The sequence below is a fragment of the Toxotes jaculatrix genome, chromosome 7 (assembly GCF_017976425.1).
Source record: "Toxotes jaculatrix isolate fToxJac2 chromosome 7, fToxJac2.pri, whole genome shotgun sequence".
Taxonomy (NCBI): Eukaryota; Metazoa; Chordata; class Actinopteri; family Toxotidae; genus Toxotes; species Toxotes jaculatrix.
Window position 1 is genome coordinate 9281172 of NC_054400.1, and position 21828 is coordinate 9302999.

The following is a 21828-nucleotide window of genomic DNA, read 5'->3' on the forward strand; positions in this document are numbered from 1 at the left end:
TCCATCTCTCAATACTTTCCGACTTCCCTACTCGGTGTTTGGCTTTCAGCCGCAAACTCACTGATTCTTACTGAAGTAAATCTTTAAAAAATATAAAAATAAAAAAAAACAGGCCACAGATATATATTCTGATTTGGATTTGATTAAAAAAAAGGCAAAATGATTCTCTAAAACCTTGGACACTGCAGTTTTTAGCAAATGTTACTCAAACAAGAATGAACTGTAAAGCCAATTCATCCCCCTGAATTGTGTGAAATGTGTGATGACAGCTCTTTATTATTTATTCTGCTTCTTCTCTTGTAAAGAAGATAGTAAAACTCTGAAAAAATAAGATTTAAATACCTATTTTTCAAAAGTGTACCAATACAAAGTTGGGGCACCCATTAAGTATTTGTGACTAAAAAACTACAATGCCCACATCCATGGTAATAAAGGAAAAGATGAGACCCACAATGCAACCACAGTAAGCCGTTCAGTTTTTAAAACTTTTTTTATTGTTTTTTAAATTTTTTTGCTCGTTTTTTAAATTATTTATATTATCTACAAAGTAAAAGTTTTAACTTAAAAGTTACATAAGGGTCAGGTGAGAAGTGGGATCTGATCACCTCAGCCATTATAATTTCATAAATAACGTTTCTCCTGTCCTCTTGGCTGCCAAAACGTGTTTATTTCACAGGAAGCTTCTTGTCATGTTTTGTTTTTAGTTTGGTTAGAAACCTGTCATGTACTCTGGAAACAAACGCAGCACAAAGCAGCAGCATAAACAGTAAGATTAATACTGTCTAAAAGTTGGAAGATTTTTTTTTCCATAACAAGGTGCAGACAAAATACAAGTTCCAGTTGAATTTTCTTCTCCACTCTCACTGATTAGTTACTCTCATTCTCTCTTTTATGTCTTACTTGGCAAGCTGACTCAAGTTATGATTTGGGACCCCTGAAAGTGTGTATGTGTGTGTGTGTGTGTGTTTTTGTCTGTGTGTTTATCTGTGTGTGGGCAGATATCTGCAAGTGAACAGGGGCTGAAAAGGAGCAGTCTTGTCCGTCAAAACTCTCTAGCTCGTTAAAACATGTCACTGCATCAACCTGTTAACATTCTCTTATTGCCTAGTCTGGTAGGGAGGGGAGGGAGGGGAGGAAGAGAAAAGCTGATGTGAAGCATGTCTGGTGAGGATGAGGAAAGAGAGGAGAGGGAGGGCTCTCATTCTCTTCATCGCCTGGTTATGAAGGCTCTGGTTGAGAAGCGCGACGCAGAGCGGGTCCCTCAGCTCACTGGCGCCCTCTATCTACAGCTGCTGCTGATGATGAGGCTGCACTGCAGAGATGAGACAAAATGGGGGAAATGTAAAGTTTGTGGATTTTCCTCAGTTACACAGTAAAAGGTTTGGTCTGGGTGATGTGGCCAAAAGATAACATATCTTTTTTCTTTTTTTTGTCAAGCTCAGGATAATTTTCTGAAGATAGGCTGTATCATTATAAATTCTCAATCTACATGCTCTTCCTAATGTGCCTGCAATGTAAAACCTGATGGACAATATCCTGTTATTTGTCTGTGCAAAAGATAATACATGACTTTAGCAAACTGAGTTAGCCAAACCAAAGTTTCTGTGTTTTTAGTACAAGATTCTCCCATCTTGTTACCAGTCTGCAGAAACTCAGAGGAAAATTCACACTTTGAGTCTGTAATCATTGTTTTTAGAGACTTGAGAAAATATGAAACTGTCCCTTATTCGATTTCCTTTTTTTGGCAAAAATGCAAAAAGCCTAAAACAGCCTGTTCTTCTGGCAGGTGTCACAATGTGCAACAACAATTTACCAAATTAATTCAGTACAATCAACTAGTCCCCTAAAGGGTTACTCATTTGGATACTTCAGTGTGCACACAATTATAAACAATAGCTAGTAAGGTACAATGACATGCTAATTATGTGGACAGAAAAAATAAATAAATATAAATATAAATAAATAAATATAAATAAATATATAAATAAATAAATAACAATGTATGTATGTTCCTGACTCCAGCCCGCAGGAGTGTGCTAGTTAATAAAACAAACATACCTTGTGGATGTGCCAGGTAGGAGAAATGTGTGGTGGAGGAAACGGGGATGGGGTTGAGGGCAGTCTGGGGCATGGGTGGCTGTGGACCCCCTGGAGGACCCTGGGTAGCCATCAGCATCATCGGGGGGTGGGTGGGTGCCGGGTGGTGAGACGGTACTATACCAGACTGCATATGGGCCTAGGTGTGAATGAATATGTGTGTGTGTGTGTGTGTGTGAGAGACAGCGAGAGTAAAAGTGTGATAGAAAGTGAGAATGACAGTGACAGACAAACAGATGGACAAGAGACAAGTTAATTAAAGAGACTGACAAAACACATGGACATCAGTGCCACAACATCCACAGCTCCTGCCTGCGTGTCACTGACATGAGCAGCAGGAATAGATACTCTGTGCTTATGACCAAGGGGAGGGTCTTTGGATGTGGAGGATGGAATAAAGCAAGTACTGCATCCCTCTGGCAAATACATTAACTGCAGCTCAAACTCTGACGTCCCATCAAGCTCTTAAATAGAATAAAATCACCTTTTCAGGCATTCTGCTAATTTATAACCACAGAAAGAACAATGTATAGTAAATGAAGTTGTCTAAGGACTTTTATACAACAGGTAATGATAAAAATATACTGTCTGAAATGTTTTCTACTGACAAGTGGACCTTTGTTAAAGGAACATTTTCAGAGAGAGAGAGAGAGCCTTTGTTTGCTTTCTTTTTTAGAGAAAGTTAAGATCAATATTGGCCTCATGTTTGTGCATGACATGGAACTGGAGCCAGAGGGAAATTAGATGGAAGCACGGACGAACAGCGAGCCAGCCTCTCTCTAAAGCTCACTAATTAGCACGTTCTATCTAATTTGTTTAATCCATACACAAACAGTAATATAAAAAAAATACAATTTAAGGTTTTAGAGGGAGTTAAGTGCATGTTTGTGCAGCGTCTCTGGCTACAGCATGGGCTGCATTAACTTTCTTAACTCTCTAGCCCAGGGGGGTCCAAACTGTTCCACAAAGGGCCTGTGTGGCTGCAGGTCTTTGTTCCAACCAAGCAGCAGCACACCAGACTTGACTCATTTAATCAACTGATCTCAGTCTTCAGACAGTTGATTGGTCAAACTGTGTGCTCTTCATTGGTTGGAACAAAAACCTGCAGCCACACGGCCCTTTGTGGAACAGTTTGGACACCACTGCTCTAGCCAAAGCAAATAAGTGTGATTCCCAGAATGGTGACCTACTCCTATGAAGACAGACAAGGGTGCAAACCTCCTGGGTCGCCAAAAAATGAAATCACTGGACCTGGAATTCTCATGGCTGGACTGCCTTTTTATCAGATTTTCCTTTCTATGCTTTAATGTACTGTCATACACTTACAATTTGCAACTAAAACCACTTAAATCCACAACTAGGAAAGTGAGATACACATTCTAATTTAAACTTGGTCAGACTGCCAAAAAAATATTTTCTGCACTTGCAGCTTTATCAACACCCAAATATGATCCACTCATAAACTCAAACACCTACTGGAACTGATCCCAGGTTTCCTCACTCCCACATTTAAAACCCCCTACAGGAAACACCGCCAATCTGATTACTTGGCTGGAGCTACTGTGGTTGTTGTCCAGCGGGCTGATATCAGGTTGTGACCTACCTGCTGCACGTGTGCCATGTGGTTGGGGTTGTAGCCGTGCTGCACCTGCTGTGGGTGGATATAGACAGTCTGCTGGGCAGAGGGGAACGATGCCTGGGGAGACTGAGGGTTGGGCCCTGGAGTCATGGAGGGGGGCGTGGGGGCCAAGGCTGAGTACATCTGCTGTTGTGGGGGCTGGTTGGCCAGGTGGAGGGCCTGGGCTGCTGCTGCTGCTGCTACAACACACAAACAGAAACGCAAATATGTGACTGTTGTGCTTCGTTTGAAAATACCCAGCTCCAAAAATGATGTGTACGGGGATCGAAACAGGAACTAAGCAGGAAAATCACCGCTTTTGACCTTAATGTACTCACCTGCCGCTGCCTGCGGGTGCTGTGGGTGCTGGACTGGGCTGGCAGCTGGATGGCTAGGAGGGCCTCCATGTTGTGGGGGACCACCCTGCTGGGCTTGGCCTGTAGGTGTAGCAGAAGGCTGGGGGTGCTGTGGGTGAGGGTGCAAGGTGGCGCTAGGGTGGGGGTACTGCTGAGGCATTGGCCCTGTAGACACTATAAGACAGGAATCAATAAACTAGTATTAAATCAGTTCACAGAACACTGCCTGCACATTCTAGCTCACTCCAGATTCATGTGAACATCGAAAGGTTTTGGGTTGACGTACCATACATGGTGTGTGTCTGCTCTGGGTACTGTGTAGTTGAGGAAGAGACGAGGCTAGGCTGACCGTGCGTGGGAGGCGCCATCATCCTAGCACTCCCCTGCATTACCGGACTGAACACATGCTGCGCCTGGAGGACACACAAGCAACAGACCAAAGAATGACAACGTTGGCATAAGAGCCTGTGTGTCTGTGTTACCCTGCCATGAAATTAATACAGAATAAAGTTGTTCTTGAGTTTCTTTCTCCTTTCCTCTCTCATTCTCTCATCCCTTTTTTAAGACTAAATTGTGTTGTCTGTTTCATTAACGCTAATAAAACTGAACAAAATTCCCATCTCTTATCAATGTGCCCTTCAACATCCTAAAGCCAACCTCCTAACTGCCTCCGTTTTCCTGCAGTTTTTGTATCACAGCCTGTTTGCAAACGGGTAGCAACATTTCAGGTGTTAAGAGGCAGGAGCCTGCAGCCAGTTCCGCAAATCAGAAGTGATGAAACACTGGCATCATGCTGGCTCCCTGTCAAGCTACCGGACCACAAGCATCTGTGGCTGACTAGTGAACAGCTGGGAGAAATAGTCTGCCAGCACTACAGATAGTACCACAGTAACTGTAATGCTCACATATGGTTCTTAATAGAGGAACCTCCTGGGTTGAGCATTGCTGACGTTCAGATACTGGTAGTAACAGAGTAAATCTTACCTGTGATTGATAGTGAGTCATCTGCTGGACCAGCGGCTGACTGGTGAACTGCTGCGGGCTGCAGGTGAAATACTGGGCAGAGTAGGCGGGGCTCTGTGCTACAATAGGTGGTCCAGCTGCTGTCGCTGGGTGCATCATAGTGGGTGTGCCTGGCGGGTGGTGCTGGTCTGACCTCTGCTGGGGCATGTTGGGTACTGGAGATTCATGTTGAGAGATTACGTTAACATCATGTATATCTGAAGTAAACAATAATGGATGAGTAAGAAACACTGCTGCTAGGTTTGAAAGAAGCTGAATTTACTGCATTGGCCCGAATATAAACTGCATTGGCCCGAATATAAACTGACCCCCTTTTCCAAGAAACTCTTGATCAGATCAGTCCAGATGGGAAAGTCTTTTCTGAAGCCTTTTCTCTTGTAAAAGTGAACTGATGATAGTTTCTGGGAATTTATTTTCATTATTGAAATAAGACATTTTAATCACAGAAGAAACCCCTTAGCCTAGCAACAGTACAGCTACAAAAAACCCATAATGCAGTTCTTTAAGGTAATATAACTTAAGGACCAGTACTTGCACCATTCAAAGAGAAAACTGGCTGTTGTATGTATAAAGAATGAGGTTGTGAATACATTAAGGTCCTCAAATATAAAAAGACTCCAAATACAATATCCAGAAAAAAATAGTGGGGCCAATATGGTGATTTTCCCAACCAAATTTATTTAGTAAAAAAGAGTAAGAGAAAGAGAGAAAGAGAAACAAAGAAATGAGAGAAAGCAGTGGTCATTCTCACCTTTACCTGGTCTGTAGGGTTTAGACTGGCTGACTGTCATATGAGGCATCTGAACCTGGTACATAGCAGGAGACTGGAGGGTGAAGGGGAATGAGGATGGCAGATGAAGAAAACAAGTTTATACTCAATCTTCTCAGGGGATTTCAGCAGCATTTCTACAAGAATGAAGACCAGCCCTCTACTAAAAACATGTGAATTTGTTCTTATTTGTGTGGGACTATTTTACTACCTGTCTGTGGGGCTGGGCACCAACTATTCAGCTTTAAACTGTTGCCTTAGTAGCTAACAGATAAACATATTTTAAAAACACATATGTGCATGTGAGATTGTGGGTATTATCTCTTACCTTGGGTCACATGCATTTTCTATGACTGTCTATCATTTGGTTGCTTTACAACTACGAGTATAACCCAAACACTGCTTGTCATCTTCTGCCCCTTAACTCCTTAATTTCATACGCCATGCATTTCTATTACAAACAGTACAGCAGCAAAAATAAACAGGCTTAAACTCCTATTAGCTGACAGCCATTTGTTTGGTAAACAGATGAAGGCAGTAGAAATAAGATGAAGTTGTAAGTCCATCTGTGATGACAGTTTAAAATGAATTGCATTAAGAAGTTGGCAAACCAACATCTGATGGCATTAATTCAACAAGCAAGCAAAACATATCAGTACTGATTGGGCTTTAAAAAAACAAAACAAAACAAAAAACTAAACGATTTAAAAAAATAGAAATCTTAGAAAAATTCACAAACCTTCCATATTATGCTTTTCTAATGGAGCGAGAGAGAGAGGAGGAGGGGGAGAAAAGGAAAAAAGAACCACTCTTTAGTTGTTCACCAAGGTATTTTATCTTTTACACGTGTCTGATGTTGGATCACCAAGTTTTTCTTAAAGCAACACAGGCAAAAACACATCAAAAATGTGTTAAAAACTTTCAATAAGTGTTATGAGAGTGATTAAAAATATCAGTTTGACTTCAAAATGTCTATAAATATCATATATTTCATCTTTTCTTTAAACATTTCTAGGCTTGTTTTATCTAAACATTTTTCAAATAATTCTGCAAAAATAATTAAGACAATTATCAGTGGCTGGAAGATGACAGAGGAAGGAAAAGCAATGATGAAGGATGCGCATGTTCTGTACACTGGTGTATAAAGTAAACAAAATAAAAAGCAAAAGAAATGTGAGATGGGTCCTCCTAAAAATTAGAAAGAAATAAATACGGGAAAAAAATAATGACGACATGCATTAGATATTAATCACAGAAAAGAAAAACAACAAATGAGGACAAATAAAAACAGACATGTTAGCAGATCTCAAGGTGATTGTGGTTAGTCAGGGATGTGTTTTAATGAAGTTTGAATTTCATACTAATCTAATGTGATGCTCAGGGTGATCTGCACTGAATAGAAAAAAGTACATATGTCTCCAAACTGCACATTTCAAGATGCAGCTGTGTGTCTCACCTGCACTCCGGGGCTGACTGGTGTGAGGGGATACATCTGGGGGAAGCAAACTGTCTGGCCGTAGACAGTCGGGGGCTGCTGGACCATGATGGAGGGGCTGGGCTGGCCCTGAGGCCGGGGGGGTGTTGGGGTGTTGGCTGGTTTGGGCTGATGAAGCATATAAAAAGACAAGACACAGCCAGAGACATAAAATATGAGTGTGCTAACAATCTCAGTGAGTGGTCTTTAAACTGTACAGTCTGGCAGCAGCAGAGCATACTGACCTGTGTATTGAACCTGGGTTTGAACTCATTGGCATTTGGGTTCAGGGTTGATTTTCTCACTTGACTGCAGGAGAAGAACCAACAGTACTGAAGTTAACAATTAAGGGATCAGAATGTGATTATTATCAGCATTATATTTTGTATTGTCAACAGGAGTAAATTGTGTACTTGAAACAGACTATTTTCTGAGGTGGCTTAATGCATATTTGATGCTCTCGTGAGTAGCAGAGTAGTATTTCTGGCAGAAGAATGTGTATGTGGGATTGAATCAGATACAATGCCCTTGTTCATGGTATTGAAGAAAAACTTGGTGGAGCACACTGATGTGTTTTTAATAGTGTTGGACCACAATAGAGCTCTATGGCACCAAAGAATATCAGGATTTGACAAAATGGAAAATGCTTGTTAGGATCAAATCAGTGTACGTTTTGCTCTTTTCCTTGGATTTGTTAATAATAAGATAACATCACAGACTTATAATATGACTTAATATGTACAGTCTCCCCTCTCAACCATACTGTCTCTTCCACTCACTCTTGTACGGCCTCCTTTTTCTCCTCCTTCTCTTCATGCTTGGGTCCACTGAATGTGGACGTGGCTGTCGTCTGAACTCCCTGCGATGTCACATCCAGTCCCGCCCTCTTTTGGTCTGGGGCTGAGGGAGACGGGGACAGTGCAGCAGGGCTGCCAGGCTTACTGGTGTTTGTGGTGGTGGTGGATGGAGCAGGGGCACCACCAGGGGTGCCAGCAGCAATCACTACACCCTCTTCAGTGCCCTCCCGCCCTGCCGTGGAGGCTTTGTCAAGGGGAAGGTCTTTAGGTTTGTCTGCTGGATCTCTAGGCGGCTTGGTCATCATCTGGTCAAAGGCAGGGTCTGGATTTGAACTAGACTGCAACTGGAAGAGGGAAAATGGAAAGAAGATTTAGACAAGGCAGACACAGGCTCTAATGCAGCCTCATAAACATGAGAAAAGTTATGACAGAGCATTTCTATATAACATGAATAAAAGAGATACTCACCCTAAAATCTACACTAAATTTCTTTAAATTATCTATTTGTTTTCTGTGGTCTGGTGCCATAGAAGGAGGTCCTATAAGGTGAGAAGAGAGAGAAAGGCACGATTGAGAGATGGTTCAGATTATGGAAATATCAATTTTTTTAAGACAACACAATAGCCCAAGTTATATTATTATATCAGCTAAATACATAAAACAGGTATCTCAGCAAATGGTCTTTTGATCTGTACTCTGTTTGAAGCAGAGTTTTCTGAAGTGAATGCTGCTGTTCGGTGTATGCTGTACCTTTACAGACTGGTCTGGTGATACTAGGTGAGCTATCCAAGGGCTTGATATTCTCTTTGTTTGCCGTGGGAGATGTTTGTCTTGTCTCCTGAACACGACACTCTTTCGCTGTACAGAATAGAAAACGATCCATTTACTCGTGGCATAAAAGCAGAGCAAGCATTTGTGAACACTGTTTCTGACTGTGACTGAACCTAAATGAATATATCAAATCTACATACACGCAAATCAGCTATTTGATATCATTCTTGGTATTCCTTATTCCTTCAATCATTCCCAGTGAAAGTGTGGGTTAACTTTAACTTTAAACTTACCATCTCCTGATGGAGAGGCGACCATGTTGGGAGCGGGGCTAGCAGCAGTAGGTGAGGAAGCTGATGGTGTAGCAACAGTTTCCACAGGAGCTGTTCCTGTCTGGGGTGACGGGAGGGAGGAGGAGCCAGGGGAGGCTCCACCCATACTATTCTGTCGGGGTGAGCGAGGTCTGTGAGCTGAGGAGGGGAATAACATAAGATTTCAGTGATGACAAAATGTTATCTCATTTTAAGTTACCCATCTTGATTTACTGGCCGACCTTAGAGGATAAGTACTCAAAGGATTACTATGGTATAAGGTGCTTTTTTAATAATACTGTGACAAGGAAAATGTTGATGAAGTAAGTGAAGTGCCTGAACAATATAAGGCACTTCAAAACAGCTCATCCAGTAATGCTGAACCTTAATGTCCTATCTCCTTTGCAGATATTTTCCATTATTATCCATGTTCTTCTTGTATTTGTTGTTGGTATATGGTTGTAAATTTATTGCAATAAAAACACACCAAGAGTAAAGAAAGAAAAAGAACTTTTCTACCTCCGCTAACCACGGAGGACCATGTCCCTCCAGAAGAGCTGCTCCTGGTTGGTGGAGTCACTGGAACCTCTCCAGGGGCACTGTGGGAAATTAAGTCCACTCCTGGAGGGACCCCAGTGGTCCGGCAGGGTGGCACTCTGTGAGCACGAGGCGTCCGCTGGGATTTTGGAGACATCCTGGGTGGACCTGTAGATGAAGACAGACAAATGAAGACAGACATAATTTCATAAAAAGACAGTGGAGGTGAGGGGAACACACTGAATAGCTTGTGTTCCCAACCATCCTGCTGTGAAGCTCGCCTGTGTTTCTCAAAGGCTTTTAAAAACCCAAACATCCACAAGATTGCATCTTAATCTAATGTTTAAATATCACATCATACAGTAAAGTTATTTGGTGACATGCGTGTTAGTGGAGAAACTGCAGATGATCCTATAAAGTGATCAAACAACACACCACACTTTTCAAGCCACAGCCAAGTGAAGTGAGAAAATGGGGAAATAGAGGAGAGAAGGTGAAGTGGAAACCCACATTTAAAGGACTGAATAAATATTTTTGAAAAGTTGGTGCAGTTACATGAGGAGTGTCCGTCTTTCAGGTGAGCACCTAGTGCAAAAGCTTAAGCTAAACACTAGCTGAATATTTTCCCATTTTGCTGTATAAAAATTATAACTATGATCCATAAGTACTTGGACAGTGGCACTTCATTATTTCAGAACAGTGCTCCAGCTCGTTGATCACTGAATTTAACACAAAAGAAAAACTAAGAGTTTGCTGCAATATGTTAGGTTGTCATTAAAGGTACAGATCACAGTTCTGAGCAGCAGTGATGCTGGGTTTCATTTGAAATGAAACCTCAAATTTTTACAGATGTAAATACCCTCAAATTAAAGCTCAAATTTGGTATTTTACCCCTGTATTCACTGATAGATTTCAAAGCTAATACGTTGCAGAACAGAGCCAAAACAAAAGAAAATATCAGTTAAGCACTGTGCGAAAGGGCAAACTGATAAAGTTATTTTGAAATAACATATCCTCTTTTAGAACGGCTGATTCAAACTTCTGAGTGGATCTTTACCATGGTTCATTCGCTTCTTTTCTAAGCTTTGTATTCTTAAAAACGACCAAGGCCTTTGAAAGATTTCAGACTATTATCATTTTGGCAGTCACCCCTGCAACCTGGGCCTGGACCCAGACAAGCGGCAGATGATGACATGACTAGTTGTTTTGGTGGCATAACTCTTGCTAGACAGAGAACACAGCACACACCGTGATGCACCCACATGCCAAGGTGAAACTGCCTGATGCACTGACAAAGGATCAGCTTTGTGGAATACTAAATCTTCACAATTTCCACTTGTGTGGAAATTGAAAAATCTGACCACAAATCAGTCTGAAGAAGCAACTTCACCTATTTGTGTTGTTCTACACTAGACCTGGGCAAATGTATTGTTGAAAGCAATGCATTATTATATTTAAGTTTTTAGACACTTGGAACAGATTTCAAAATGATTGGGGAATATCATTTCCATATTGAGCTTAATCTATCCGCCTTCAACTCGTGCCTTTGCCCAGGTCTACTTCACACTGATGTGGGTACCTTCTGAAGACATGCGTTTGGGCAGAGTGGAGGCTGGTGACGTGGGCCCATGGTGGGAAAAGGAGGATGAGGAGGAGGGATAAGAGGGGTGGGATGAATGAGAGGAAGGCCTGGAAGGTCGAGAGGGGGGTCTGGAGGGTGGCCTGGTGGGCGTGGTTGCCCGAGGAGGCAGGGAGGAGGGGCCAGACTGGTAACGAGAGGGGGGGCGGGAGGAAGGAGACGGACAGGGTGAGGGCCAATGGGATGAACCTAGGAGAGGGAAGGACAAATGATCAAGGATGACAAAGAGCAGATGATAACCAGCTAAAGAAAGGAAAACAAAGGTACAGCAGGAATAGAAAGAAGGCGAAGATTAATAAATATGAGAAAGCATGGCAAGGCAGAATAAAATCCCTTAATTGACATAAGTAAAGTACGATAAATGAATGAAAAGAATTAACAACAACAACAAATATGGACATCCCAGAGCTTAAACCAGTGTCACCACCTGTATAAGATCAGTTAAACGGGAGAGACAACGGGTGAAATCTTCTCCAGTCACAGTTGGGTCACTATAATGACCAACTCACTCACCCACCCACCAATATGCCAGTGTTTGTTTTAGAGGAAAGTAACCCCAATCATATGTGTGTGACGTATTTAAACATACCTCCGTTCACCACCCTCTGGTCAGCCCCAGAGCTGGGACTGTAGTCATGAGGTCCTGGTCGAGGAGCTGAGGGTCCAGCTGAACTCTGAGACAGACGAGGAGAATTCTGGCGTCCTGGCCCCCATGACATTGCCTCCCTGTTCCTCTGACCTGGAGGAATGTACTTGTTCTCTCTGCAAACACACACACGGGTGTAGACACACATACACACACAAAATAGAGGCAGATGGTTCAGTTAAATATATAGAAGACAATAGTCAAGATAACAAAGGGGAGGACTTAATTCTACACTCTGTTACATTCAACTAAGTGGTTTTCATCAGCCAAAATGAGCATGTTTTGTTTAATTACTAAGGAAGTATTTGTTCTGGGAACAGCTGGTATCTACTTAGTGAATTTGCTTAAGGCTCCTTTTAAGGCTCGAATATGCTTCTCAAGCCTAAGTGCTGCAGACCCACACTATATCCGAGCATTATATATATATATATATATAGTATAGTGAGTATATGTAATTGTGCTCTCAACCTTGCACTTTCGTGGTAAGCACTCAAAATCCGAAAATAATAATTCTGATACGTGGTGTATGGCATACTGGTAAGTGTAAGAGGGATGTGTTAGCCCCAAGTTTATATGTCTCCTGTTCTCACCTGCTGAGTGTGTGAGTCTCCCTTTCCCCTCGCACCACAGCAGTATATTTCTCCTCCTCAGAGCGTTCATCATTCTCCAAGGCCACACGGGCCTTGTATGTGGCACTGGCCTCAATCTCCTCTGCCAGCTGGGCAGCACGCGCTTCCCTCTTGAGGAACTCCTCTGAGTTGTCCCGCTCCAGGGGGACCCTGAAAAGCAAGCTCAGGTCAGACAAGGGCAGCAGGGTAACGGAGCGAGGGAAGGCCTGATTTCAGCTTTTTGCTTGTGTCATGTGAGGTCACACTAAAAAGAGTAATACAGTACAGGTCAATGAGAGATTGAAAAGTGCAGAGAGAGACACACATGAACAGAGAAACTTACGTATATGTGGACAGGCTGCTGTCATATGTAGACAAGACTCCATACTTTTCCTCATTGTACTTGAACATGTCGTTGGGGTCCCACCCGTTAGACTGATGTGACAAGAGAGACAGAGTTTTAGAAAAGGCATATAAACAAATTATCAATGCAGTGGATCAGATGACACAACCTCTGTTTACTTCTCTCCCCGTTAAATTTACAAGTATTCACAGGAAGGCCTGTGTGGATTCCATTCTATGTGACTGAAAAGAGAAGCATCAAATGTGTTTTCGTACCACATCTGTATCCAGAGACTCCAGGCTGTCAGAGTTGTGGGTCTCTCCTCCATCCCATGGCTCTAAATCTTTCTCTTTATGTTCGCCATTGATCCTACCACTCACTGCTGCATCTGTGAAGTTATCTGTGACACACACAAAGAATACATATTTATGTACAGCAGACCGCCACACAAGAATACACACATAGAAGCTCATGATGGTATACAGTCACATGGCTGCACTTTCACTGTTTATGCAGGGAAGCGCTCATGCCTCAAGAGCTTCTACCACAAGCTCTCACAGCAAAGGTCTTTATGGAGGTAGTGGTGGTTCGCCAGGCACACCCACTCACAACCAGACATGGGTCCAACTGGATTGGGAAAAACTCCTTTCAAAAAAATTTGAGCTATTGCTTGAGCTGGCCTTCGTAAAGCTAACAAGGATAAAGGTTTCTGACAGTGTGAGCAAGCGTATGAAAACAGCCTAGTTTAAAAAAAAAGAAAGAAAGAAAAAAGTAGCTCCCAATCAAATTCTCATGTATATTAAATTAAGGTGCTACAATATTTTCAGCTGGCTGATCACAAATTAAATATTAGTATCACAGAATGTCCACAATGCCCAACTTTTCTCCCACTTCATTTATTATTCATCACCATGGCATCATCTTGAAAGACAACATTCACATGTATAAAAGTCTGCTTGGGGCTGAGGATAGTCCATATTTTTAGGACCATTCACTATATTTAAGTAAACTAACAGAATAATGCGGTTGGTTCATCTAGAACCAGGGACAGGCATGCTCAAAGAAAACCCCCAATTATATTTGAAAGGAAATCTAATCTCATGTCAGCCCAAGTCTGCTTTCACATTCTCTTGGCTGGCACCAATGGACTGTGTGCATAAAGTAGATCAGCCACCTGGCGCTATATAAATCAGCCAACCCAACTCATCCCACAATTCAAATTGCATTTTAGCATTTCTAGATTGAAACAAGTTCAGAAATACTACATTGGTGCAATACAAACAGTTGGGCTAACAGGCCTGAATTATATTAGCAGAGGTGATTGGTATGCTTTGTACACACTGTCCATCAAGGGAATCGTACATACAAAAATAAGGAACATTTACAAATCAAATGTGAGCATAGTGAAGGGTAAGCAAACATGCATTTAGACTGCAGTTAATTACATGACCTCAAAGCACTTCAAGGCCAAACCAAATTAAAAATCCGGACATGATTTCTTAATAATCAGAAAGCAAAATAAGTTGCTAGTGCTTGACAGAGTGTTTTCAAACTGTTGCTTTCAATGGAATCACATTGATAATGCTCATCATTTCCCCTTTTCTATCCAGTTCTGGTTTGACCTGAGCTCTGGTCCAATAAGATTTGAAATCAAGAGCTGTGGCAGAACATGTATGAGAAAATAAAACAATGCTCTGAAAGATAAGCTAAAACACGAGTAATAACAATATCCTTTCTCTTCTTAGAGTCACTGCTGCAAGGGTGCCTTTTTTGGGTGACAATGTACTGGCTTCAATTGTGCTTGAACCTAAACTATAACAAAATTAGTTAAAAAATATATTTTAATTTTCAATATAGCATAAATAATAGCTTAAATCAATCTTAGTGTAATTTCAAAACAAATAAAACAAGTATTAATATTAGTTTATTACATTAAACATAACATTCTTGGAGTCTTTATATTCCTATTTGTATTATCTGTAAATTCTGAGTGCCTGTACCCTATTGCATCTGCTCTTTGCTGCTGTAACCGTGTAATTTCCCCATTGTGGGACTATTAAAGGTTTATCTTATCTTATCTTAAACATTTAGCACTCTTAGCTGTCTATCTCTCACAGATCCACAGATTCCTCATAACTAAGCAAAAGGCCATACAGCACATATAAAGTCCAAGATCATGGCCAGGGTATGTTTCAATTTGAGCCTCTGATTAAAAGCTGAACTAAACTAAACAGTGTTGGGCCAAGTGGCAATTCTTCCACCGAAAGCAACATCCCATCCAAAGATAAGAAAGGATCTGGTGAGAGGATGGAGCAAGACTGACCTGCATCAGAAATTGGATTCATTCTTTTAGATTATATCAAAGCAGTGATCCTCAAGTTCTCTCACCAAATTGTATTTAAATGCAACAATAGGTGGCAACAGATCAGACCAAGCCTAGGAGATTCATTGTTTTTTTGAGTTTGATTTTAGACTGTCAGTAAGTTTATTAAAATGTGTATGTCTGAGTGCATACAGAGATGTGTGAGAGGAAAAAACAGCCATATATTACCTGTATCAGAGGAGACTAGACCATTGGAGAAGAGAGACAGACAGATGACAGAGAGTCAGAAGATTGGCTGACAAACAGAATGAATAACTAGCGATCACGCCAGCAGCTGACCTCTTACTCAACAATTGTTGGATGTGGATCAACTAGGTGGAAGTTTTAAAGGAGAATTCTGTTTCCTTTTTTTTTTTTACAACTTGATTTTCATAGTTTTAGTCAAGCCATTAGCAGACTCCCCATGTCCCATTATTTCAGTTATTAAGTTGATGAAAAACACATGTACCTAAAAAAGGGCACTGACTTAGTAACATAAGCTCACTAACACTGGCAATGGTACCTTAGACGTTTTACTTTTTTGCAAAACACTGTGAAATTTCCAGTCAATCCACAATTGTTCAATTTAACAGGACTACAATTTGGATTAACAAAATAAAAACCCTCCCACACAGTCTATTATCCTTCAAAGGAGAATTGTATGGGTCAAGAAGAATTAGATAAAGAAGACTCGTTCAGCCTTTACTGAGTGCCCTTGCAGAGCAACCTTCGGACCAATCAACAGATCACATTAGTCTTCAACAAGTGACCAATCAGAGCCATCACACAAGATTTAACTCATGGCAAAGCCTCTGTGACATCAAGGTAGTGAATGTAGACTGCAAAAGATCAATACAATGTGTGCATGCACTGATGGGCATTCACTCTGGTGTGTGTTTATTTGTCTGTGTGTGCAATGAACACAACGTGGCAAACTCACCTAGTTACACTGTATATGAGTTTTAGTATGTACATGACTAGGTATATAAAGACTGCTGTTTGTGTAACTACATAAAATCTGTCAAAACAAATTCCCTCAGTACCTTTCCTTGCGAAATTCAGGTCCACATCTTTGAAGGTCACCACTACCACATCTGAGGCCTTGAAAATGATGCTCTCCACAATATCCTCTTTCCGGGGGCCTATGCTTGGCTCTGGGCTCTTTCTGTGGGCTGCATCCAACACCAGGTCACACTGAGGAAGAAAGTTGCGTTAAAGAAAATCTATTAAGCAAAAATTCCAAACATTGTCTGGTTCCAGCTTCTCAAGGAGAATTTTCTCTTCTCCTCTGTTCCTCAATTAATTATCTGTTGGTGAGGCAAACCAAGCAATTTGAAGAGGTCACCTTGGGCTCTGAAAAATTGTGATGGACTTCTTTCACTGTCCTCTGATATTTTATACACTGAAACAGTAAATCAGTTCATCAAAATGAGGATTAATCAGTAGCAAACTTAACCTGGTCAAGTACAAGATTACCTAATAAATGAATTTGCTTGGTGTGTTTGACTGAAATGAAAACCTGGCCCAGCATGGAACATCAATATGTTTGCCTATAGCTGGACTACATGAAATCTTTCCTAGGTTCTTTGGTTGACAGCAAATAAAAACTTAAGTTTGACTGACATCAATTAATTGAGTTCTGCTTATGTAATGGCATCCATGCCAGATGGAGGAGCTTCTCAGTTACAGGAGGTGCAGATAAGACCTCCTATTTCCTCAAAACAAAAAGCTACAACATACCCAACTAGTATAATACTATGGAAGAAAATTGAAAACACAAGTGCTGCAAACAAACATTACATTGTTGACTAAGAGACAGCGTACAAAGGGCTGGTGAAAACAGCTGTGTGAATATTTCAGCATGTTTGACTGCTCAGCTTGCACACACTGTGGTAATAGAAGCCAAATGTGATGCTTTGTTTTGGTCTCAGAACAAAGTAGTGTGTTTGCCCGTGCAAGCACACCAAATTCAATTTCTTCTAGAGTATCATGCCAGCCTTACAACCTTATAAAGTGGTAGGAGATAAAAGATACATTAATGTCGCTGCTGTTTGGTATAAAAACAGGGGATAATGCAGGTTACTGGCAACCCATCAAGAACTGAAGGTAAAGCCAAGCTCAAGCAAACGAACTGGACAGAAACTTCTACCTTCCCTTAGGTTAAGCTTTTAATTTGTGCAAAATTCAATTTTCCCCAAAGGAGAAAGATTGGGGAATACTTCAACCTAAAAGGGAAGATGAAGGGCCACATACCTCCCCTCCATAAAAGGAAAGCTGGAAAGGGTGATCTTTGTCTAAGCCACCTCAGGGGTGAAGCAGGGGTGAACTGAGCCCTGGCAGGGAACTATCTTCCTAGCACAGTTAACCTTGATCATTGGTACTCTTATTGAGGTAATTACAAATCTAGCTCTATATTAGCACCTATAAAGAACATCGCACTATGTGTGATCCTTACCTCTGGACCGTATGTCTTAAATACTCCTTCATAGACTGCTCCATTTTTCACTTTCAGCTCACACTTGGTCCCCTGCAAATAAATAGGCTTATCATTATTCACTGTAGGCAACACTCACTCATTCAATAGAGTGTCAATGTCAATTTACACATTCAAAAACAGGTTCAGAAACCCATCTGCTACAAAACAGACAAATGACTGATCAATTTCTGCTTTGTTTATGCAACCAGCTGTCTCTACAAATCACACAGGCTTTGTTTATTGCTGCATAGACATTTTGAAGAAACAGCGTGTAGTGAAAGACAGACTGCAGTACATACTGCTGTTACCAAAGCATTTACAGTAAGCATGATTCACATAGCTGTTGCAGACAAGGTGTTTTTTGTAACTGTGCTCATTTCTCTGTTAATTATTGTAGGTACACAGAAGACAGAATTCAAGACACAAAGTAAACATACCACCACTGAAGTCAGGACATGGACCATCCTCATATTTGCATATACACCATTGAAAATTACCTAAAAAAACAAAACAAAAAAAACAGTTAACTTCTAATGTTCTCACAGCCGCATGACACCTATTGGACATTTATGCCATTCATAATGCTTGACAATAGGAGACAGGCATCCAGCCACTGGATTTATGTTTTCTCTGAGGTCCATTCTCTTCAACATTTAAACCAAATTGCACACCTTACAAAAACATGACACTGTATTCAAATGACTCTGCACAAAATGAACAAAAAAAGCATTAATCCCATATGTGGGTTTCCAAAAAGCAACTTCCCTTCTTTGATAAAATACAGGACTAAGGTATACCAAACTTCTGATGATACATGGCTGTGTGTCACAAAAGCTATTGAGTTATGAGCGTTAATGGGTTACTTACTGCTGCAGGACCTTTACCACTGTGTCTTCCCCTGAAAGAAAAAAATTGCATTGTCAAACTTTCCATCATCATTAAAGCTGAATTTAATGCTTGCATACTGAAACAAAGCGCTCTCTAATGGGGGCAACTATGACTGAATGACAGAAATCTCAGGAGGTGATGGTATAAATCTCTTAGACAATACAGAACTGCTGCTGCACACATTAAAGGGGAAGCCCAAGAATCATCAACAAGAACTACTCAATGTAATATATACTGAAAGATCTTGCTAATGTAAATTCTTTAGATATTTGAATGCAATGTGGATTCTAAAATTTTCCACAGATACACAGTATTTTGTTGGTTAGAATAATGTGCAAGGGGCTGCCAGCCAAACACTCAGTAGCCTACATTTTTTCCAAGAATGTCCTAAAATGCACCTCCTTCAGCATCTGGCACATTGCCAGGCTTTCACACTTGATTCAATGTAAGCAATGGCCACTTTCCCTACATTTTATCCGTTGTAGTAAATAAGTAATAGACTAACATGAACACACTCAAATCCCCAACATTAACACAAAACCAATCCACGTTATTTCGAACTGTAATAGGCTGGTTTTGTATGTCCAAGTTTTCATGTCTTATTTTTACAAAATCTTCGCACGGCCCTAATGGATGAAACCTACGCAATGAATGGACGTTCTGTCCTAGTGACCGGTGAATAGAAGCCTGACCAAATGTAAATCAACAAAATTCACAATACGCATGCAGCTCTTTCACTGACAGTATGTGTAAGCTTTATCTCAGGACGACATGTACAGAAATGTCATGCTTCAAGGACACTATTTCACACGAGCAGCCACGGCAACGTCAAGGTTGAAAGCCCGTCGGTCTATAATTCCCCCTTCTCCTCCTCCTCACCCCAGTCTCCACACCCGCCCCTTTCTTTCCTGCGCCCACACGCTTTTTGTCAATTTCTTGGCAAACCCGTTGCAGCAATGTTGCGGTAACGCACCAAGCTACATGACAGTCAAATGGAAACACACACAGTGGTTTTATTAGGCTGAAAAGTGGACAGGCGGCGTCCCGTTAGCTGGCTGTTATAATACTGAGTGAGGCAAGTGCACTGAATAACAAGCATGGGCTGTCAAACGGCTAATTAACGCTAGCTAGATTGACTCAAAGCTGATAGTAAACTGGCATCAGCAACTTGGCAAGCAGCTTCACTACTACATACATGATGGGAAAATATGTTTGTCCACCCAAACATGTCTAAATACATCTTCGGAGACCAGGTGATATGTTTTATTTAACGTGCAAGAGGAGGTAACGCTACGTCGAAGTTGCAACATTATTGGAGCAAGCAGACAGGCCTCGCTAGCTAAACTGCATAACGTTACGCTGGGTGACCAACACGTCGCAAGGCCCACATAACGTTCCCAAACACGTAGTAGATTTGGACCGTTTAACGGTAATGTCATCTCTCAAAACTGCCACTGTTGGAAGCGACTGTATCCAAGTACTGAAAACTGACCACATAACCTTTCGGCTGCTGTGTTTTTATTTCGCTACGTTAACGTTTTAATTTGACAGACCTGCCCAGATTCTGTCTTCCCCCGCCGCTTCCTCCGGCACCGGAGGCAGGGGCACCAGCGGTGTTGCCACCACCGGGCTTGCTGCGATTTCCACCGGCCTTCATTGACATGGTGATCCCATAAAAGACGGCGTCTTAAAATGACCAGCTTCACACCGCAATTTCTTGGCGACGAGACGGCGTGTGGTTGTGTGACAGCTCGCTAACGTTAGCGATCCTAAGATCTGACTAGCTGGCAGGCTAATGTCAGCGTGCCTCTTAAGGAAGATGCTATGCTAAGAAGCTAGCTGGCTCACAGTTGCTAGCTAAATTAGCAATCTGTACAATTCCTATTAAAACAGAAAAATAATAATATTTAAAAAAGACAACACGTGCCAATCACTCTTTCAAAATAAGCATGGGTGTTACACCTCTTGTCAATTTGTTATGTAATCCTAACAAAAGAACTGATTATCTCAAAATAGGGTTTACAGCTATCTCGGGTTCTTTCCGTTGCTAACTGCGAAAAGACCAAAACAGTCTGAAAGGGGACAAAAACCAGCGGAGGGATATATGCCAGACGTAACGGCCCATAACACCTAACCAAAATTCTTACACTCTGTTCTTTGTCAACCATCAGTCTGATACAAAACACAAATGTGGTCATATTTGATCTAGACCGCCAATAGAAACACATAGATACTCCTTTGTTAAAAAAAAAAAAAAAAGTACACTTACAACATGGCACTATTTTCAGGAAGTCCGTGAAACCTCAATGGCTGTTTTGTGGCATCCACGTGAGCCGGCGGACAAACTACACACAACCGCACACACAACCGCACACACTATTTATACACTGTGTTCATATTGATAGCAACTAAATTGACACATTATAATATGCCTACTAATAATTAACAGATAAAGATGACACTTTGGAGTATTAACATCTTGGAAATAACTGATCTGACCTCGATAATCCCGATACAGACAAGGGCTACATTAGAAATATAGATAAAGGGAGTTATGGCGTAAATAAATTACCTTCAGAGAATACAGGTATATGCAAAAGTTTTGGCATCCCTGGCCAAATTACATATTTTGTATTTTTGTTGAAGTGAAAAGAAGTAAATACAACCCCTGCCTCAAACATACGTTAATTTTAAAATGACATTAATCGTCATTGCCCTTTTCATAATTTATTTGTTCCATCAATCCTTATAATAATTATAACTTATAAATTATTAAATTAGATAACATTTTATTGATCTTCAGGGGGAAATTGGGTGTTATAGCAGCACAAGAAGAAATAGGCCATGTACAGTATCTACAAAAGGATAGAGAAAGCATAGAAATTAAAAATATAAAATGATTAAAATTACCCATAAATCAAAATTAAATCAAAATTAACTTTATTGAGATTATAGTCATTCAGATCGAAAAAGTAAACAGTAAGAGAATAAATAGTACAAATTGAAATCAAAAAGCCTGATATGATAAAACAAGCAATTTAAATAGTTTAAAACTACTTTTTAAAAAGATTTTAGTTATTGTATATAATTTGTCCTTAAAACACATTGTTTTT

The 21828-nt window shown here is 40.9% G+C and overlaps 1 protein-coding gene across 12 annotated transcripts; it reads right to left on the reverse strand.

Moving 5' to 3' along the window:
• Window positions 1-484: 484 nt before the first annotated feature.
• On the reverse strand, window positions 485-20766 carry atxn2 (ataxin 2). Of its 12 annotated transcripts, none has more exons than XM_041042637.1 (26): window positions 20269-20766; window positions 18695-18725; window positions 18265-18324; window positions 17807-17878; window positions 16395-16545; window positions 15541-15555; window positions 13265-13389; window positions 12990-13081; window positions 12629-12817; window positions 11982-12154; window positions 11333-11581; window positions 9736-9921; window positions 9199-9375; window positions 8885-8992; window positions 8603-8673; window positions 8117-8478; window positions 7583-7646; window positions 7320-7466; window positions 6603-6620; window positions 5852-5918; window positions 5056-5249; window positions 4358-4484; window positions 4054-4245; window positions 3701-3915; window positions 2059-2236; window positions 485-1307 (listed from the first exon to the last, which is right to left on the reverse strand). In XM_041042637.1, the coding sequence occupies exons 1-26, from the start codon at window positions 20376-20378 to the stop codon at window positions 1267-1269; spliced, it is 3414 nt and encodes a 1137-aa protein (XP_040898571.1). In that variant the 5' UTR covers window positions 20379-20766; the 3' UTR covers window positions 485-1266. The 12 variants fall into 12 exon arrangements, with proteins under 12 accessions (XP_040898571.1, XP_040898570.1, XP_040898573.1 ...); XM_041042636.1 differs by having other exon boundaries at window positions 3701-3912; window positions 5846-5918; XM_041042639.1 differs by having other exon boundaries at window positions 485-1312; window positions 3701-3912; window positions 5846-5918.
• Window positions 20767-21828: the final 1062 nt, after the last annotated feature.

Coding starts and splice junctions, on each gene's coding strand:
- atxn2 (XM_041042635.1), bottom strand. CDS start 20,378: ATGTCAATGAAGGCCGGTGGAAATCGCAGCAAGCCCGGTGGTGGCAAC. Junction 13,082..13,264: donor AGTCTCTGGATACAGATGTG/GTACGAAAACAC, acceptor TTGTCACATCAG/TCTAACGGGTGGGACCCCAA. Junction 8,674..8,884: donor CACCAGACCAGTCTGTAAAG/GTACAGCATACA, acceptor CTCACCTTATAG/GACCTCCTTCTATGGCACCA.